Source organism: Cheilinus undulatus, linkage group 2 (assembly GCF_018320785.1).
Source record: "Cheilinus undulatus linkage group 2, ASM1832078v1, whole genome shotgun sequence".
NCBI lineage: Eukaryota > Metazoa > Chordata > Actinopteri > Labriformes > Labridae > Cheilinus > Cheilinus undulatus.
In genome coordinates, this window is record NC_054866.1 from 43,193,647 (window position 1) to 43,214,723 (window position 21,077).

At 39.3% G+C, this 21,077-nt stretch overlaps 1 protein-coding gene across 3 annotated transcripts in view; it reads left to right on the top strand.

Annotated features, from left to right (window-relative positions):
• zgc:153184 (uncharacterized protein LOC751652 homolog) overlaps nucleotides 1–21,077 on the top strand; it is a 34,154-nt gene that overhangs the window by 10,943 nt on the left and 2,134 nt on the right. The window contains exons 2-6 of one of the 3 annotated variants that reach the window (XM_041801495.1): nucleotides 14,912–15,058; nucleotides 15,946–16,032; nucleotides 16,132–16,197; nucleotides 19,542–19,610; nucleotides 20,625–20,840. In XM_041801495.1, the coding sequence (XP_041657429.1) occupies nucleotides 16,012–16,032; nucleotides 16,132–16,197; nucleotides 19,542–19,610; nucleotides 20,625–20,840 (372 nt within the window). In that variant the 5' untranslated portion in view covers nucleotides 14,912–15,058; nucleotides 15,946–16,011. Of the gene's footprint in view, nucleotides 1–14,911; nucleotides 15,059–15,087; nucleotides 15,309–15,945; nucleotides 16,033–16,131; nucleotides 16,198–19,541; nucleotides 19,611–20,624; nucleotides 20,841–21,077 lie in introns of those variants that run through there. The other 2 variants (XM_041801504.1, XM_041801485.1) reach the window with 2 other exon arrangements.

The following is a 21,077-nucleotide window of genomic DNA, read 5'->3' on the forward strand; positions in this document are numbered from 1 at the left end:
GGTAATGTGTCTGAAAAGTGCACTTCACTATTAAAAGATGAGAAGAAAAAGACCTGCAGTCCATTTAAACCCGTTTCAAGACATTTTCAAGTATGGGCTTTGTGGGGATTTAGTAATAAAGAAAGTGTATTGACTTTTTCTGTGAGGGCTGAGGAACTCGCACAATGTTTCACTTCACATTTGGTGTAGGTAAAGAAAACTGTTCCAAGTCAAATGGAAAAAATCAAACTTTGAACCTTAACACAGTTTAGCAGAGCTGTGTGCCCTGAAGGTGATGACATATAGAACCGGCTCAGACAGGCTCTGACATACAGAGGAGATATATTAGCTTGTTGACTTTAAAGTGTGCAAAGACTTTCTGACTGAAGCGCTTACATTGTTTGTAGTAGATGTAGAATTGCCGGAGACGCCTCTGTGGATCAGAAACTGATCATTATAGGCTGATTTTCATTCAGTACATCAAAATATTTCAGATATTTGAAGTTACTCCTCACCAGAACTGATCCCCAGATGTCTGTTGAGAGAGACTTTGCATTATTGGAATCCTGGAATTGCCACCAAAGTATTGGTTTAAAATATTAAGCACATCAGCATTGTGAATCAAATTTATCTGAAATTAAACACCTTCAGCTGTTGGCATGTTTGCAAAAATCAGCAAGTCTTCTATTCTCCAGATTCTTATGTGCATGAGATGTACTTATCAAGTACATCAGACGTGGCACTCAAGCAAGCAGTGTGTGCTAAATGTTGCTTTGTGAAGGGGTCTCTTGCATCTCAGCCTCTCCACAGGTGAAGGTTGGTGCTCTCAGAAAGGACCAGTAACATTCAAAAGATGATTCAATGGATTCTTTCTCACTGGCAAATCCAGAGAAGAAAATGGAGCACACTCTTTTTTGCAGTTTTATCAGATGCAGTGGATTAACGGTTCAGCGTGCTCTGTGTCTTCATCAGGGTCATCAGTTTTGACTCTGATGAAGCTGCTCGAAATGTTGGTTAGTGTTGAGCTCATGGTGGAGTAAAGTCAGATCATTGTAAATAGTGGAGCTGTAATGAACCATCATTGTACATGATCCATACATCCGTAGGTTGATTAATTATCCAGTCAGATTGATAAAAATAAATACAGTGATCTACATCTGCACATGTAAGCTTTTATTTTGAAATTCCCTCCTGCATGTCTGTTGAGAGTTTTGCCCAGCAGCGCATCCTCATCAAGCTAGCAGTAGCAGCAGTTGTTAAAAATGATGAGACAAGGTGAAGAGGATATCCACTCCTTTCTCTGCAGAGTGGACAAATTTCAGACAGAGACTACACCAGGGTGGGCATCTCACTTTATTTTGTTGACTATGTCTGCATTTTTTTAACCGTATACAACTACTGTATCAGATCATTCATGGATAAAAACAATCTCCTCATTCTCTACTCATGGCTGTAGTAGTGTGAGTGGTGTCCGATACAGGCTCTACAGCTAAACAGAGAGGGAAAAGTCCACTGTATGATGCCTCCTTTGATGCACTGTAGTCCATTTCAACACTGATTTTTAATGAAAATGTAAGTGGTCCGCACTTGACATGGTTCTAGCAGGACAGTTCTTTAAACCCCCACTTTTTCCTCTCTTTCTTAGCTGTATAAATTGGAATGAATAAATAAAGTGAAAATGAAAATAAATAATTGCATCAGCTTCAGAATGCAGTTCAATTTCAAATCAATTCAAACAACTTTATTTATCCCAGGGGCAACTATTTCAGAGCAGCTTGTACATAAAACATAGATAAAACACAGTTACAGAGGCTGTAAGCTATTGTACGAACAAGATCTGCTGGTATAAATTGAGCTGACAAATTAATAAATAGACCAAAAAAACAATAGCGACTGAGTTAATACTCTGCCACTTATTGTCTTTTATTTATTTGACTGTTTGCACTGTTTAGCCTGCTGTACAGGATTTATAATTGAATCAGATATAGTTATTAGGGGCCAACCATTATTATTTTTTCAGGGCAGACACCAAGACCTAGAGAAGTTGTTAATTTCAGTTGACCATATTTGCTGACATTTTAGGCTTAAGAATATAAACGCTGTGTGTTTTCTTGCCTCCACTGAATCCTGCTTTAAAAGATGACGTTCTTACAGGCTCCATTCCTCTGATTATCAGTCTGAAGCAGCGTGTGAGGCAGAGAGATAACTGGGGTTGGACCTGCAGAGGAGATAGTGAGGAGGACAGTGTAATCAGTAGGAGAAACAAAACAAATGCTTTTGACTTTGCAGGAAGTTATGTCAGACTGAACAGAGCACTGCACCACCTCTGTTCAAGTCGATTTATTTATAACAAACTGTTTGGATCTTCAACAAAATGGTCAAGGCAGCATGAACTAGTTATAGTCATTACAGCTGTTCAGTCAGTGAGGCACCATGATAGAGGCCTGGAGCTGCAGATCTTAGTCAGTCATGTTGAATTTAGACAGTCTAACGTCTTTAAGTGTCATACACAGATGCATTTTGAGGATTTTAGCTAAAGTAAGAAGAAATAAAGAAGTGGTTTAAAACCTTGCCTCCAGATTGCCCTCCAGAACTGTTAACCCATACTGTCTGCACCCCCCCTGAACCACCCTCTCCTAAATTTGGCATCCAGCCACACACTTTATTTCCTTTTTTGGCAGAAAGGAGTGCAAACAAAATAAGTGCTGTAAGCTGCATGAACTAGTCAATTTAGCATTTTTAAACAAGGCTGCTGATGTCAGGATTTTGTAACCTTAGCTGGATAATAAAAATGCATGATTCATCATCTGTGTCATCATTTAAAATGAGAACTTCATCGGAAATGCAGTTCAGAATGGGTATAATAGTGACTTTTAGAGGGGTTTGTACCTTAGAAGCTGCAGTTGGCTGCATTTGTCAGTATGTTGTAAACCCATTTAGCACCAACTTCTCTCTAAAACCAAGAAGATGAATCAGAATAGAGACAATCAGACCAGAGTGACACTAGTAAACTGGGTTATAGGCGCGAAAACCTGTAGACCATGTTCACAACATGGATCAGTCATCTAATGTTGATCTGTTTTAATGCATGAATAAAACCCAGACACAGGGGCTCTGGCTCTTCACATGAACTAAAATCCAGTTTTACTGGAGAATGTTTAAGGCGTCAGTGAATGAAGTCATCCCATGTTGCCGCTCAACCTCGGTGTAACCATCTGATCCAACGTCCAGATGGTTTTTGTCGTTGTGATTGCTGGATCAGAAAGGATGAGAATACCAGAACACCACGTAGAATCCCCAACAGATGCTTGTATCGACACGGTCTGGCTTACCCTCAAACATTTGGAGGAAATACTGCCGGCAGTGAGCTGTTTACATTTTTTGATATTTTCTATCACCATTTACTCTATTATCCTAAATCTCATTGCAGAACTGTTCTGATTAAACCTACACAAGGGAAAAGTTGTTATTGCATTAATATATCATGGTACATTCCTCAAACACGCCTGGCCCTGTCAGTCATGTCTTCATAAGGTGCCTGTCAAGCTGCAGTTCAATAGTAGATCTTAAAAGCCTTCTGGGATTTTGACTTGTTCCTCACACTGATTTTAATCACATATTTGGCCTTTCTCACGATCAAACAATGATTGATGTTAACTACTGACGTTTAAAATGCAAGCTCTGCCAAAATGCATCACCTTATTTCTATAATGTTATTACAAATCATTCTATATGTTATCTCTTACATTAATGTTAATTCTCTATCCTCGCTAGCTGTTAAATTCCCTGGTCAGAAAATATATTTTATTACACCTCCTTAGTGTCTCTTCAACAAACACACGGTAACTTTTGTATCTGTAACAGAGAGATTAAGAGCTGAAAAGGGAGATAGCAATGTCTCCTGGTCCTGAAAATTTTACTTTTACATCCCTACCTGCCGACTGATTACAGCTTTATGGCCCTAAAGCTGGGCATACACTGCAATTTCAAACTAACTCTTTGACAATCACGGTGGAAAGTCAGCTCACACTGTGCAACTGAATCGCTTACAATGCAATACCATTGTATGTGCCGACACTGTACGGTCTGATGGTCGGCTGTGACCCGAGGGCTCACACCGTACGAGTGAAATCAGGACAGACTGTGACAAAATCTATGGAGTTTCCTTTGAAAAAGTCTGAGTTTTTTTTTTTTTTACTGAGGTTGAACTCGGATCTTGCTATATCCTCTCTCTCTCTCTCTCTCTTTCTTATGCACGCAAACAGCACCAACATCCATGTCAGCTAGAGGTCCAGGGATAGGTATATTTCATGCACATTCATTTCATTTCTGCTGTTTTTATGATGATAGACAGTTTACAAAAAAAAAAAAAAAAGCCCCATAGTTGAGGATTCAGCTCGTGGCTCTGAGAATGTGTGCAGTCATACAACCAAAATATCAAACAAGTCAGAACTGGTCAGATCCGACCAGTCAGGAGCAGCTGGTCCGGCCGTGGTTGGCCATTGTATCACCCTGCACACCGCAATACAAAAGACACACAATCACTCTGAAATTCAGCAGGACTTGCAAGCAAGTCGAGCGACTCAAATCATGTCTGAATCTGCGCTCATACAATGACATAAATATGAAATAATAAAAACTACACACAAAGAAGAATCACTGCAGACACTTCTTCTGATGTATTAATGGTAATTTAGATTAAATATTTGATTTTAGGAAAATTCTAATCTATTTTGCCTTTTATTACTTTAAACAGACGCTCTGTCAAATTAGTAATGCACATAGTATATGTTTACCATGAACCTTTCTTATGTGCACATTAGAAATGAAAAATAAATTAAGCAAGTTGATGTGTCCAGGAGATTGATTGTGTCCATGGTATTGAAAACAGGTGTTGATATTATTTGATTCAAACAAGCGAAATTTGAACTTCTGGGTCATGTCAACTCTACTTTCAGTCATCCAGAAGTTCCTTTTTTTCTCTTTCAAAATAAAAGCAATTTTTTTTTCAGGAAATACGGTTGCAAAACACAAAACAAAAACACACCAAAGAACGGTTTGCTAAGAGAATGTCTTTGCTTAATTGCAAAATTCAACTGGTTTACTGAGAAAACCTTCATATAGAGCTAAACTTTGAAGTACCATTAAACCCAATGCATTTTTAATTTGTGATAAATATTGAACACTTAATATTTTTTCTGCTTCTTTAAATTGATATGTTAGAGTGGATCAGTGGGTTTATTTCGGAGACTTTGCTCAATCATGTTAGGTCAATTGTTAGTGGATGGTGAAGGCCAAAAATGCTAGAGCAGTTTTTGTCTCTGCTCAGACCTTACAGATGTTAAGTAACAGGATGTACATGTTTTAAGTATCAAAATAATAATTATTATTTCAGCCAAAATTGTGCAGCCCTCATCTTGATTGACTGCTTTTGCATTTACCACATTTGTGCTAGAATGATTTAAGGCCTGGTTTTTTTTTTTTTTTTGTTTGTTTTGTTTGTTTTTTCTTTTTAATAAATATATCTTAGGGAGCAGTTTTCTGTGCTCAGGCCATCTTCCCTTCCCTTCTCCCTTTAAAGCTTATGGTTTCCCCTTCTTTACAGTAATCTGTCCGCAGCACCTCTATGTTTCCCCATATCCTGATGCAGAGTAGCAATGACATCTAGAGGTGTGTGTTCGTTTACCTCATCCCTCGTTTACCTCACATGTGCACGTCACATACAGAGCCAGTGAAGGCACTGGAAAAGTGAGATATTCAGAGGAAGGCTGGTCCAAAATCACATCATGTTTTCCTGGAATGGCATCAAGTGAGAAGGTGCCTGACTGCTCTCACACCACTTCAAGTGTAGGCAGAAGCAAGCGGCTCAGTGAGGTGGTTTTCCCCGTCACAGAACATGCTGACTTATGAAAACAAAAGTCTGCAGGCTCAAACTGAAGCCATTGCATTTCTGGAGCTTATTGAACAGGATCAGTCTGAACAGCTGGGCTTTAGTGTGATAGTATTTATCGTAGATCTCCTCTGTTGGAGCTTATGAGGATTGAGGGTTAAAGCAGAATCATCCCAGAGAAGGGTTAAAGATCCTGAGCCAGACATCTTCTTCATCAGCTCTGTGGTAGATTACATGGCCTGTTGCTCTCTGACCACTGCTGCGACGTCAAGCAGATATGTTGGATTTACTGGGACTGATATCATGTGCTTCTTCTCTCCTGCCTCTGGAAATAGGAATCACAGGAGCAGACAATAGCAGGCTTTGTGTCATCTGTTTATCTCTGCGTTCACTCTCTACATCTGCTGGTCATACAGTAAACCTCGTGTTTCCACCCATAGCCAGGAAATTAAGAGGTTGGTTAGGATTAACCTTTACTTATCCATTCACAGTTTACTAAAGAGACAAACATGTACAGCTCTCTGCTTCACAGTCAGGCTGAAAACAGTCCTCATTGCTGTCTTTATCCTTTATCTCCTGATAATAAATCATTCAAATGCTTGGAAATGTAGTAGAGCAGTATTAACCATGAAATAAAAAAGAAGCCACTGCCATTTAGTGAAGAAAATTGCCAATCAGCGTGATTAAGTATGATTATTTGTTGTGTATTTTAACACACTTCTAAACTAATACGCAGGCTAAAAGACTCTGTGGTAAAGTCAGTCATTTCTTTAATGGCTGTTTCAGACTCGATGCATGGTAGCCACATGATGGCTGCATCAAGGCTGGATTTTTATTTCCGCATACATGTAAACATGTCGGGGCTTTCAGACTGATTGCATGAGTGCTGTATTTCACGTTTCCAGAATCTAGAGAATAGATGGCTCGCCTGTTTTCTCTGGGTAGTATTAGACTGAATAACAACAGACAGGAAAATAATAAATTGCCTTATTCTAGTAGACATAGCTAAATGTCAGCAGTGAGTTTGTGAGTTGCAGTGAGTTTCCTGATGACCCTGATAAACTTCCCAATTCGAAACACGTTGGTCTGATAAAGATGTTCTCTAAACTTTAGCTGTTGTTGGTGCTTTCTGTTTTTACATTTGTGGAATAGTCACAGGGAAGATAAAAAAAAATCTGATTTAGGGCTGAACCATTTGGGAAAATAATCAAATTGCATTTTTTTCTCAATATTGCGATGTGCAATTATTTAATTAAGTTCCTCATCCTATGAACTTCTCAACAAAAAAGCAATAAATCATTCTATTTTATAATAAACACAATATTTGGTAAATTCAACTAAGGCCGAACAATTTTCAAAAAATATCTAATTGCATTTATTTTTACTCATATTTCACTTTTGATATGAATTGTTACATTGTAGGAACTGTTTTATGTTTTTCTCATTTTTAATGACAAACAAAAAAGCAAGGAAAGTAGGATTTTTTTTGCCAATTTTTGAAAGGATGAATTAACACTTGAATGTTTACACGATGTAAAGAGCATAACATCTTTGCCTCAAAAACCTGAAACAAATTTCATTTCAAAGAAATTATTAATAAATTATAAATATTGCCTCCTCTGCAATTTGAATTGCAATAGGACATATTGCAGTTTGATCTAAATTTTGATTAATTTCCCAGCCCTAGTATGATCACACTTCAGATTTGTGCTTTCCAGTAAAAGCCTGGTGTAGCATTTCTGTGGCAAAGTGTACCTCTTATCCTGAATTTCTCTCAGCTTCTTTAGGCTTTAATCGAGTAATTTAAAGGGAGATTTATTGAAGTAAAACTTTAAAAATCAGGATGCACAATATTGGATTTTTGCCGTTATCTGATAGGCTGATATTTACCTCGGCCAAGGAGGTTATGTGATTGGGTGGGTTTGTTTGTTTGTTTTTTAGTTTGTTAGCAACATAACTCAAAAAGTCATGGATGGGTTTCTATGAAATTTTCAGGAAAAGTCAGAAATGGCATAAGGAAGAACTGATTAGATTTTGGGAGTGAACCGGATCACTGTCTGGATCCAGAAATTTTTAAAAGGATTCTGTACCATTGGGAGATAGGGCTAATGGCAGAGGTGTGCGCTGTTACCACTTCACACCAGGAGCTGGCGGACATGAGTAACTTATTTTAAGTTTTGGAGTTTATAAAGTTTGAAAGACACATGCCCGGTCGAGGAGACGAGTCGGAGCATAACAGAGAGAAAGACAGCTAATTGTAGCAAGTATACTCACAATGCTGGGAGAAATAGAGGAATATTTAGCCTCTGCCATGACTTCCACACATAGCGAAGCCAATGCTTTGCCTCACCGTGTCTCCACCCCACTGGGGAGGGATTAATTGGCGAATTAGATTTTGGGAGTGATCTGGATCACAATCTGGATCCAGGAATGTTTTTAAAGGATTCTTCACTATTGGGAGATAGGGCTGATGGCAGAAGTCTGTGCTCTCTGAGTGCTTTTCTAGTTACGAATAAATTTTAGGCAATACAAATATTGCTATATAATGACATGTGAATGTAGGTCAGACTAGGACTGAGCGATTGGGGGAAATCATGTTTTTTCCCCCTATATCGGGACTGCGATTAAATATGCATTTTTTTTTTTAGGGTCCTCATATTATTCATTTCTCAGATTGAAACAATAAACCATTCTATTTATAATGTACACAATATTCGGTAGATTAAACTTTTGGAAAATTAAAAGTTTGAAAAAATAAGTAATGCATTTATTTTGACTTATTGCAAGTTCCTTATGAATTTGTGAATGATGAGTTTGTCTTTTTCATTCTCAATAAGACAAACATTAAAAAAAAACTAAGTAGATTTTTTTTGCACATTATTCTGTAAAAAAATGGACCTTTAATTTTTGCATGATGTGTGTATTGTGATTTAATCTAAATTTGTATTAATTGCGAAGCCCACCTAAAACTTAATACCTCAAAACAAGGATGATGATGAAAAAAAGACTTCACCTGACGTACATCTGTTGGTCCACCCTTAAACAAAACTAACTTATTTTTTCTTACTGCTGATATTTACGACTGATATAGGTGGACTTTCGCCCAAAATACAGATGTGAATATTAGCATTAATTTTTGTAATCGCTGATACAATAATTCCTGCGGTCGCATGTCATTCTGTTTTTGACAAAACCCTAAGCCACAAAGTGCTTCCTCTGCTCAGTCAGCAGTGCTTGGATTTGTGTGAATTTAACTGAGTTTGGCACCTTACATAGCAGCCTCTGTCATCAGAGTGTGAATGTGAAAGAGTTAAAGTGCTTTTAGAAGTTAGAAGACTGAAAAACAGCTAAACAAGTAAGAGGCTAAGGTGCCATTTTGACATAAATACAGCAGGAGTTTGGAAGGGACAAAGGTGGAAAAGTGGCATGCACTGCTCTTTGCCATGGTATCACTTTGGATACCACCAGTTCACTAAAGCTGAAGTCAGATGTTTGCAGAATTTCCCCTATGTGTATCAAGGGCAGGAAAAATATGCAAGCACAAGGATATTAGAAGCTCTGCCAACTTGGCCAAATTGTGATGGCTAGATCAGTAGGTCAGAGCAGCTTCACAATGTACCAGTGCTTTTTTTTAAACGTACATCTAATTAATGAGGAAGGTTTACTGAACCAACAATTGTAGGCAATCACCTTCTCACTTTCTGAACTGTGCTTGGAATGTGTAGTTTATATAGTTTGTAGGAGTCTGTCTTTAAGGAGATGCCCAGTAGGACTTCTGTTTTTCTTACTGTGGTATTAAAACAGGCTGAGGCACTGTTAGTTTATTACTAGTGTCATTTCAAAGTTTAAAATGGTGTTTTCTTGACAACCCTGATTCCCAGGATAGAATAGATGCCAAACAAAAGTGGTGTGATCCAGGGACAGAGTCATGAGTTTAAATGCTCATTCATTTGGGTTCATTAGCAGGAAGCAAAGGCCCGTCAAGTTTATCAGACATCCTCAAAGAGCTTCTGCAGTGCTAAAAGTGAAAAGGTCAACTCTTCCTATGAAAACAGGCTCACACAGGCTGTTTCCAGCTGGATAATACGGTTGCAAAAATTGCTGAAGAATGGTTTTAGAAACATGAGAAGTTCAAGGTGTTGACTTGAACTTCAGATTCCCCAGATCTGATTCTGACCAAGCACCCGTGGGATTTGCTGAAACAACAAGGCCCCACCTTGCAACTTAGAGGATCTACTGTTAACGTCCTGGTGCCAGATACCACAAAGCACCTTCAGAGGTCTTGTGAGGTCTCTTGAGTCCTTGGCTCAATGAGTCAGGCCAATTTTAGCAGCATAAAAGGTACATCCAGATTAATAGTCATGGTAGATTGATTAGACTTTTCCTAACTGGTGAATTAACCCAACTGGGAGATTCTTTTTTCTGGTATTTTCTTCCCTTTTCATTGCATGTCAGTTTTCTACACGCATTAATTGACACATTTAATCAGGAATTTTCAATTAAAAAGATTCAGATCAGATAGCATCAAGTCTAGTAAGTGTAAAACAACCCACACATGAAGGCTCTTTTTCCAGGGAAGTCTGAGTTCAGAAATAGCTCTTGTCTTTTTTAGAATCATCCCGGGCCTGTATTTGGAAAAAATATGTTAATCACATGGGTTAGGCCGTGTTTTAAGACGCCTCTTTTTTTTTTTTTTAGTTTCCTTGTTTAGACATGCTCAGTTGCACTGTATGTGAGATTACAGTATGTTTCATGTGGTTTAGTATATCTCTAAGGAGCTGAGGGGTTATGGAGCAAAGCTAAGATCCCTGCTGCTCACACAGCTCTGGGGCTTTTTCCCAGGCCAAGAGCCCCAGAAATAGAGTTTGCCCTCCTCTCTCCTGCAGTGAACCAAAGTTTCCCACTCTTCCACAGAGCTCGGGGTCCCAGCTGAGTTAACTATGCACACTACTGATAACCAAAGGAGGGCCTTTTATGGCTCAATGGATGTCTCTTTAGTTATCTCAGTGAAACAGTAAGGGAAATCATTTGAGTTTAACTGAGAGGAAATACATCTTTGTGTGAACTTTGACAAAGAAATGGGGCAAGATATTAAAATAGTGAGTTTGCTCAAGCTCACTAATATATTTTATGCATGAAAAGACTGATAGACTCTGCAAAAGATAAAACATTACAAGCAATTTACTCCTAGACACATCAGGAGTTTGATTGTCTGGATCCATACGGACTTTTAACATGAATAAATTGGCTCCAATTATCAATACCTTTTGAACTAAACTGTAATTTAAGTCAGGAAGGTATTTGCATTCATTCAACATAAAGAAGCTCATTAAAGATAAGGGATCACTGAAAAAGTGCATGGATGGTTATTAATGAATCTGAAATCACGGTTTATTAATCTTGAAAGTCGATGAATAGTTCATGCTGCTGACACATTTTAAATCTTCTTTTGGCTTCCTTATTTAATGTCTGAAACTTTGTCATTTCCAAATTACAGAAGCCCCATGAGGACTAGAGTCTGGACTTATTTTACTCTGTTTTCTGGTAATAACAAGTAAATCTTAGTAGTTTTCTCAAGATGTCAAGAATTTCACTTGTAATGGGAAAACCAGCCCTTTGACCTTGATGAAATGAGATATATTATCAAGATCTTTAGAAAACTACAAGAATTGATAAGGCCGACACCCTTCATTTGACTGATCTGTTAGTTGGTTGATTATTGTGAAAAACTGCAACTTTAATCAAGATAACAATAATAAGTATGTGTTTACCATGCCAAATTACAGAAATATTAGTTGTTGTGTGGCATGTTGTTTTATAAGCTGCTAGGTTGAAGGTTTTCTTTAGACTTCAAGAAAACAAGTTAAGACATAAAACATTAAAACATGGGAAACTGTGGGGGGCCTGATGTGGCCCCTGGCCTTCAGTTGACTATCACTGGCCTAGGGTATCGTTTCAGTGGGTAGTAGGTACCACAGGCCTCTAGTTGTGCTGTGGATGTCCCAAGGGCCCCAAAACCACTTGCAATCTCAAGTCGTATAACCAGGGATGAAAAGGCCTGAGAAAAATAGATGCAGTTGAGCTTGACCTTGGCTGAGGTCAAGCTCAACGGCATTGACAATGTTTTCAACACGTTTGTGTCTATGTGTCTCAAGCTTCACTCTCAAACTTTTCATCTCTGTATATTTCATATCTGATCAAATTTTTACTTTTGGTGCAAGTGAGATAAACACCATACATCTAGATTACGGTGATAACTGAAGATAAATGACAACACTGCTACTGTTAGGCTTAGCATTTATGCTAGTCGACTCAAAGCCGAACGTGGAGAATGCTAAGTCCACTCTGGTCTGATTGAAGTGTATACATGCAACAGAAAACTGATCTCCTACCACATATGTTAGCATATATTTTAAAAATACAGTTTTAGTCAGTCAAACATAATAATTCAACTTTTCTAACTGTAAACATTCTGATTTCAAGTGTTAAACATTTTTGCTCTGAAAGTGCATATATAAAACCATTAAACCACACAAGAAGTAAGAAAGTAGGCCTGATGTGCTGTATAATTTATGGGGCTGGTAGACATTCCACTTGTGTGTCATAAAAACAAAACTGGACAATAGAAACCTGAAGCCTTGATTTTCTTTCCCAAAACATCTGAGCAGCAATTTTTAAACGAACAAAGCCTCAACTTCCTCCGTCTGTGCTGTTGTGACTGGAGTTTGCGCTCTGAAGGAGGCATTTGTTTTTGAAGGACAGGAAAGTGTTAAACAAATAGTGGTTAGAAATAATGGCGTGGAGAGTGGGTGGTCCCTGATGATTACTATTTATCATGGATGAGAAAAGAGAACTCAGGAAAAGGGTTGGGATGAAGGTTTGGACACAGACACAGCTTTACCGGAGATACTGTGGGGCTCGCTGATGCAGTAATACTTTAGGGCGGAGGGAGAAAGGTGGTGAGGTCATATGAGAACAAAGAGGAAAGGGAAAATAAAGCGTGTGATTAAAGTGTGGAATGTGTGTATCTGTGAAGCTTGTAGGATTCGTGTTTCCATGAGTTACGGCTCAAACAGCGCAGACAGGGAAGGGAACCGAGAGTGCACACCCAGGAAATGTGACAGAAGTGGCAGCTGTGAGGAGAGACAGCAGGTTTTAGCGTCAATGAAATTCAATGGTAATGACTGTGTCAAAGTTAAGAAGAGACAGGGAGGAGTTTACAAAGTGAAGCATGCAAATCTGCCAAATACTTTACACTAAAAAGATTCAAACCTGAAGTTACACCAGAGTGTCTTCTTCAGGTCTCTCTGTGCACATTCCAGCCTGCAGCCATCAGCCAGCTTATCACTTTGGCCACAGATATGTGAAGTGAGTTCATAGTCATGAAAGAGCACCGCCGAGGAGGGAAGTGTAGCAGTCAGCCTGGGAATAGTGGGAGAGACTGAAAGAAGGGAGGCCAAGAAGTGATAACAGAGGAGGGCTGCAAGGACAGGTCCCTCATGTCACAGGCTGCAGTGTGATGTTAAGCAGCTGTGGAGAGAGTGGGGCTCATTTCCTGTTCCACAAAATACTCAATAAGCAGAGATGAGATCCTCCAAGGACTGCACTGAACCAACACACTGGTTTGCTTATTCTCCTTTCCTGCTTTGTTTCTCAACCCGTCTGCATTTTTTTCTGCTGAGAAGAAGGAAGTGAAACATGTTCTTTATCATAGAGCAACTTCTTGGTAAGCAATGAAATGCATCTATGCACAAACCAATGATTGCTTATTGTTATTTTATCTGTCTGAATTCAGAAAGTCCCCACCTAAGAAGAAGGAAGCCATTAATAATGCTTCTCGTTAAAAGCACTAAACTCAAAATCCTGTTTAATAGTGTGTGATTCAAAGGTTTTAATGAATCTAAGGTTTTAAGCTGTACTGTACCACTGTTCTTGATTCACTTGGGCAGTTTCAACAAAGGAAGTGGAAAAGGAGAGGTCACACAAATATAAAGTTTACCCATGACTTTACAACTGTACGTTGATTTTAGTTTTGCACTGAAATGTCCGTATTAATTAAAGGATTGCTTCTCCTCTGTTGTGTTTAACTTTTAGTTGAGTTTAGACCACGCCATTGGTTGCGAGTTCAATCACATAAGGCCGACTCAGACTTCACAAATTCAGCTAGATTTTGGCCCGACTACAACATCGCAGCTCATTGTCAAAATTCGAGCCCAATTTTGAGCGTCGGGAATGACAATTATTCTTGTATGACATAATTAACGCATCCAAGATACCCCACCGCTAAAACTCAAGACTAGTATGTCAGAAATTTTCTTACATCGTTATCTAGTTTGACACCACCTGACGCCTACCAACAGGAGAGCATTTGCTCTTTATCTTTGCATCATCTTTTACAAGAGTCCCTACTATTTCTCCCTCTATCTGAAGCCTCCCCAGCAACCTGTGAACTCTCTCACAGTTGCTGAGACAGAGGTGATATCAGCATATGATACATATGAACCACTTTAGGCCAATTCAGAGAGAAAAAGCGAGTTAAAGTTGATATGTAACTGGATGGAGACAATCTGAGAGGCGGAGGAGGCATGTGAGAGAGAGCAGTAGGAAGAGGAAGAGAGGGGAGACGAAAGGAAGACCAACGCTGAGAACAGGCATTTGTAGGGATGCACGATATTATCGTATGACATTAGTATCAGCAGAAATTAGCTTAGTAAAAAGATTTTTTTTTTTTACCTCTTTTTGCAATTATTTAATTATTTTTCCACTAAAGTTACATCAGCTCCTTCTACTTTATGCTGTTATCCTGACACTTGTGCACACTGTGGCTTAGCTATGAAGTCTGGCATGGCTTTCCAAATAGTTAATTTCAGTGTGCTTGTACACATTGTAAAAACACTGTCAAAAAAAAAAAAAAAAAAAAAAGATAATTCTGTACCAAGATTTTTTTAAATTTTACTACTGCATGAATAAGTAAAATTCATTTTAATGTCTTTATTAAGAGTGGTTATTATTCAGGTTTAATATAAAATGTGGTTATCACAGATTAACTTCACAATGGACCATTATTTTCCTGACCTCCATGGGACCCATCTGGCTGGGCCCAGGAGAGCCCCCCCCCTCCCCATGGGCGGCCTCAACGCAAAAACGTTCCTGGTTTGAATCTCAGTCAGACATTGCATCTTCTGTGAGGTTTGTTCTCTCTGTGCATGTGTGGGCTCTCTGGCTTCCTCCTACAGTCAAACAACATGCTTTTTTGGTTAATCTGTGACTCTAAATTGCCCGTAGGTGTGATTGCACGTAGGCTGGCTGTTTGTCTCTGTACCTCAGCCCTGTGATTGACTGGAGACCAGTCCAGGGTGCACTCCGCCTCCTGCCCAGTGACAGCTGGGATCAATTCCAGTCTATTGCAATCCTGAATGGGAGGAGCAGTGTAGATAATGTATTTATCTGTTATGCTCTTTACTCATGTGAGGCAACATAGAATTTTAAAACAAGACAGACAGCAGAGATGTTACAGTACTATATCTTGAACCAAATTGAATGATTGTAAAAAAATCAATGATATTGATACCTGTTTCAATGCCACAGCAACAAAATTACAACTCCTAGGCACAAGCTGTTGTGGGATTTATATGCAGCAGACTCCTGCACACTGTCTAAATTACACAAACCTTTGGCAATCATACATTTAAATAAGACTCAGTGGACTCCTTCTCACAGGCAGAATCCAAAGAAAAGATCTGGAGCACACAATCTATTTTAGACTATTTATTCAGGGGCAAAGGACTAACATTTTCAACATTACCTGTGTTTTCATCAGAGTCAAAATACTTGGCAGTGTTTCAGTACCAGAACAATATCAGCATATTAGTTTAATTTTGACAGTTTTTCCTCTCCTGACAGATTTTACTTTAAATATGACTGAGGATTTTTTTAATCATTGGAGCTTTCAGATAATGCTAGTCAAAATAGCAAAAGTTCAGATAACCTTTCATCAGTATAAAAAGACTGTCGTTGGCATGGAGTATCTGTTTGATGGAAGTCCTGTCTTTTTTTTTTTTTTTTTTTTTTTACAGAAGGATTCTCCATCCAAACCATCTGTGGCTGAGCTGGCTGGAAGATTCAAAGGTCATATTTTACCAATGCCCACCTCAAATGACGAGGTAACTTTAAGCTTAAATGTGACATTATCCTTCCGAAAATGAGGTATGTGCTGCCTGTGATTCCATGTGTTGTTCACAATTTTCCCCTGTTGTTTTTAGTTTCGAAGACGACCTCCTTGTTCCCTAAAGTTGCACAATCCAAAAGAAGACAATGAGGAATCAGATGTAAGTCAGATGTTTTTTCCTTCTTAACTGAGCCAAGTGCAACAAATCCATTGACTTGCAAAGGTCACAGGAAGACAGACTTTAAATTGTTTGCTTGTTTTTACTTAATTGTACCTTACATTATCGACCCAGCAGACTTTGCACTGTTAAAAGAAATCAGAAATTTACCTTTTTACCTCTGCCTTGAAGCAAAGCTGGGTTGGCTGAGCTTAACAAGCTGCCTTTCTTCTACTGAAATTAAAAAAAAAACTGCATCATGGCCTATCAAATGAGTGAAGCAGAGGGAAATAGTTAAACACAGGTATCACAAACATTTACACTGCAGTGTTTCCCCTACCATTCTATTGGGAGGGCGCCCCGCCTTGCCAATGGCACCCCCCGCTCCCCTTGAACGTCGAGTCAATTTTATTTAATAGTTTTTTTCTATATAGCACCAGATCACAACAGAAGCTATTTAAGGATAACTTTCCTATAGAACAGGTTTTACTTGGTCCTTTTATTAAACAAACTAAATAGCCCAAAGTTATTTATCTTGTTTCTATTAATGTATTTAATTTATAAGTCCTGGTTTTCTGCTCATTCCCTCTGACTACATGAGCAGAGCTGAGCAAACTGCTCACTGAGCAGAGAGCCCTGCCCCCTCCTCTCTGTGAGCTGCGGTCACGTGTGTGAGGGGATGCTTTGACTCAGTATCATGAGAGAGTTCTCCAATGCAACTGATTTATTCTCTAAAGTTGTGTATGAACTGATGCCCCTCTTGTTTTAGGTCTGAGATAGTTAAACGAGCGCTGAACTTCAGCGTGAGATTGCAGCAATTGCGCACAATTTATTAAATTCTCACAACAAGTCTGACACTTGTAATACAGGTAAAATCCTGCAATCACCCATATAAAACAAACCGGTGGGAAACATGGTCAGAATCAGCAGCGGTGGGTTCATGTCCGCACCAGCTCCCTCTGGTCTTCTCATCACAGCAGGCAGAAAAACGCAAGGCCCCTCACAGGTGTGTGGGGGCAGGTGAGCCATGAATATCAGAGGAGATCAGTTCCTATACAGACTATGACTGAGCGGCCCCTCTGCGGGTCACCTGACAATCATTTTATCATTTTAAAATTCATTCATCAGGAATCAATAAACTGGTGGACGATCCCTTTTGTCCTTTTATTCCTCGTGTGCATGTTTCTCATAGCGCCTGGTACTATTGGTGATATTTATGAGCCTTATTACGTTCATAAATAAACCTCGTCAACGTGCAGATTACGACAGAATCTCTTCAACCTTTATAAACATAAGATTATTAACAAAAGATCACAGAAAAGAGACAACAGGAGAAGAGGAGACATGAAATGTGTGTGAATAATAATATGGAAGAGAAAATGAGTAGATAAAGTCACTAGAGGACAATCAATCATCATTAAGAACACTTACCAAAATACATAATCCAACCTAGCTATTATAAATATGTTATATGTTAAAATAAATGGTTTCTTAAATAATTTGTTTTGGTTATTTATTAGTTAAATCTTTCAGATGTCGTACTCATTTGCATGTGGGGATGTAAACTTTACACTAATACTGGTCTGATACAGTCCTAAAGTTACTCCTGATGTGGCAGGAAGGCAAAAAAGTTCATATCCAAATCTGTCATTTATACTTGCATGCATAGATAAATTATGATAGATAGACAGACAGACAGACAGATAGATAGATTGACAGCTGGAATTTAAAGGAATCACATGAACACCAATATTGTAAGCGTAAGTGTTTGTGTAGGGCTTTATAAACAAAGCAGAAGTATCAGTAGACCCAAATGACTGTAAAGAAATAAACCATCACATACCAAAAATGACTTTACGGTGACCCCATGGTGATGGGACAACACCCTTTCCCTGTAGCTTCTTCAGGTTTGTCCTGTACAATGGAAAGCAAAAAGGAGCAGAATCCCAATGATAAACTTCTTAAGGTGCACAACAAAAAAAGACTTACTCGAACTGAGAAGTCAGCCCACAAAAATGCCTTTTTAAGCAGTTTTATTTAGGCAAGGCACAATGGACGCATCTCGACTCATGGTCTTCTTCAGCAAAGACGCAACATTCCCAAACTTTCTTTGGTGAAGTGAGCTCAACAAACCTTTAAGCTCCCATTAGAGTTACACTATATGGACTAAAGTATGTTAACTGTTGAATTCAGGTGTTCTAATCAGACCTGTTGCCACAGGTGCATAAAATAAAGCACTTAACCATGCAGTCTCTATTTGCAAACATATGTTATACAAAATGGGTCTGAAGTGCTCAGTGACTTCAAATGTGGATGGATGTGATGGATGCCACCTTTAAAATAAGACGGTTCATGAAATTTCATCCTTGCTGGATATTCCACAGTGATTTTATTAGAAAGTGGAAGCTTGTAGGAACAACAGCAACTCAACCTCCACTGGCATTAATGTAAGCACAAAAACTATGCAGCAGGAGCTTCATGGAATGGGTTTCTCTGGGTGGCCAGCTGCATGCAAGCCTCACATCACCAAGTGCAATGCCAAGCGTCGGATGGAGTGGTGTAAAGCGCCTCGACACTAGACCTTAGAGCAACAGAAAGGTGTCCTGTAAAGTGACGAACCACGCTACTCTGTTTGGCAGCCACATGGGGGTCCGTTCCTGACCTCATAAATGCTCTACTGAATGCATGGGCACAAATTCCCACAGCAACACTACAAAATCTTGTGAAAAGCCTTCCAAGAAGAGTGGGGGCTGTAATAGGTGCAAAAGGGGGGTCCACTCCTTATTAAAATACACGTATTTGAGTACAGTATCATTACAGTCCTTGTTGTTGTAATGGTCAGGTGGCCAATTCTTTTGTCTATATAGTGTATCAGGAACCACAAAGGCGGATATGAAATTTTTCTCACATTATTTGACACTTTTTCCATTACGTGAGGCAGAAAAACGTTCCATCAATGGCTGTCGGATTCTATCAGATTAAAGGATGATGAATATGTAAACATTTTCTGTGGGCCAAAGACAAAACAGCATTTCTTCTCTTTTATTTTGAATGTGAAAAAGATGAAGGTTCTATCCTTATGCTACTGAATGAGAGCGGCTGTGTTAAACCAAAGAAGCTGCAGGTCAAACTCATTGTTTGCTCACAATAAGCTCACAGTAAAGTCAGTTTTGTTGTGCAGTGGATTATTTCTCCACTTGTGTGCTGCTTCAGCTAAACACTGTAGTGTGTAGGTGGACTGTCCTGTGTAATGTCTGTATTTAAGCACCTCTAACAGTTCCCCGTGTTTTGAATGGGTGTTGTCATAACTTTGGTCTGTTTCTTAACTCTTTTCTGTTTTCTTGCAGAAAAATAATGTTTCCTCAAATCCCTTCAAAGTAAAGACAAGGAACTCTGCCATCATTGAGAAACTTCAGGTAAATACTGGTCATGTTTTTTCCAAGGGACTAGGAAAGAAATCTAGTCTTTCTAAGGATACTTCAGGTTTTTCTAGGAAGAGTTTAGAGTCCGAGGATGTTTAAAGCATTACTGCCCCCTACTGTTCATTTGACTCTGGTGCCTGAGCAGCTTGCATGCTGTGAGAGGGAGGGAGGGCTCGTCCTGATGCTACAATCGGCTCAGATTAATGACCTAATAGGATCAACGGCCACTCAGCCTCTGGTGAGGCTCTAACTCACCACCATCGTTCCTTTAGTTGTTAATTTACACGGTGGGCAGCGATGGGACAAAAGGGCTGCCGCTTCTCTCTCTTCCTCTTCTCTCCTGTGCAGGTAGGACTCGGTCTGCTGGATTTCAGCAAGGGTTTAGGGAGTAACTAAAGTTCTGTGTGCCATAGAAATCAGGCTAAATACAAGAGGGGTTGTAATGGGGGGAAAAAGTGAGGATTTGTTTAGAACACGTAGGGGAAAGGCCTTTATTTTATCAGCTATTTGGTTGTGAAATGCTTGAAAAAATGTCTAATCATGATGTTTTTTGAAAAAGCTGAGTAATAACTGACATGTGACGACAAAGTCGGCCTGCTTAAGGGTGTGCAGATGTTGTTTCTGGCACTCAGGGGGAATGTGGGGACGTGCTTATAGCAGGAAAACCAGAAAGATGACCTGCATAACGAGGCAAAGTATGTTTACTTGGACAGCACTTGCAAAGTATGAAAATTATATTTTTAAAACAAAATGTAAAAGTTTGATAGGGTTGTTGTGTCTCTTGTGGGAAATTTAATGTTTCTCAAGGCTCATTTATACACTGTCAGGCTTGATTTATTGCCAAAGCTTATTTCCTCTCCCAGATATCAGAATGTGTCTTATTTTATTTTATTGGTTATGATAAGTGTAGCAAATGTGGGCTGTTCTTTGATAGATCTCATTTGAACACAATGTCCTTAAAGAGATTACAGTGCCCAGGCTTCAGGATCTTCTCTCCCCCCTCCCCAGGCCAACCTCGCTCTGTCACCTACATCTCTGCTGCCTTCACCCAAAAGTCCTGATGTGAACCTCCAGCCGGCAACCTCGCCTCCAACTGCCTTACCATGCAGCCCACTGAGCCCCCTGAGTCCCAACCTGCGGCCGTCACATCAGTCCAGTGAAGAGGAGGATCCTGTCAGCTTTAGCAACCCTCCTGAGGGCACCCCGCTGCCCAGCTTTAACAAGGTGAGCACAGACTTATGCTGTCTGCACATTAGACTGACACTCTTTAGCACAAATCTGTTCATCTTGCAGCACAGTTGATCTTAGCTTTAATATCCAGTAACCTTACATTTAGTTATGCAATATTTGTGATAATCCACTATTTGAGTGGTAAGTATATCGCTTATCTTTCATGTAGTTGTGCATGTTTTTGCACAAGCTTAAGGCACAAATAGTAGAAATAGCTTGTTGTCATATTGA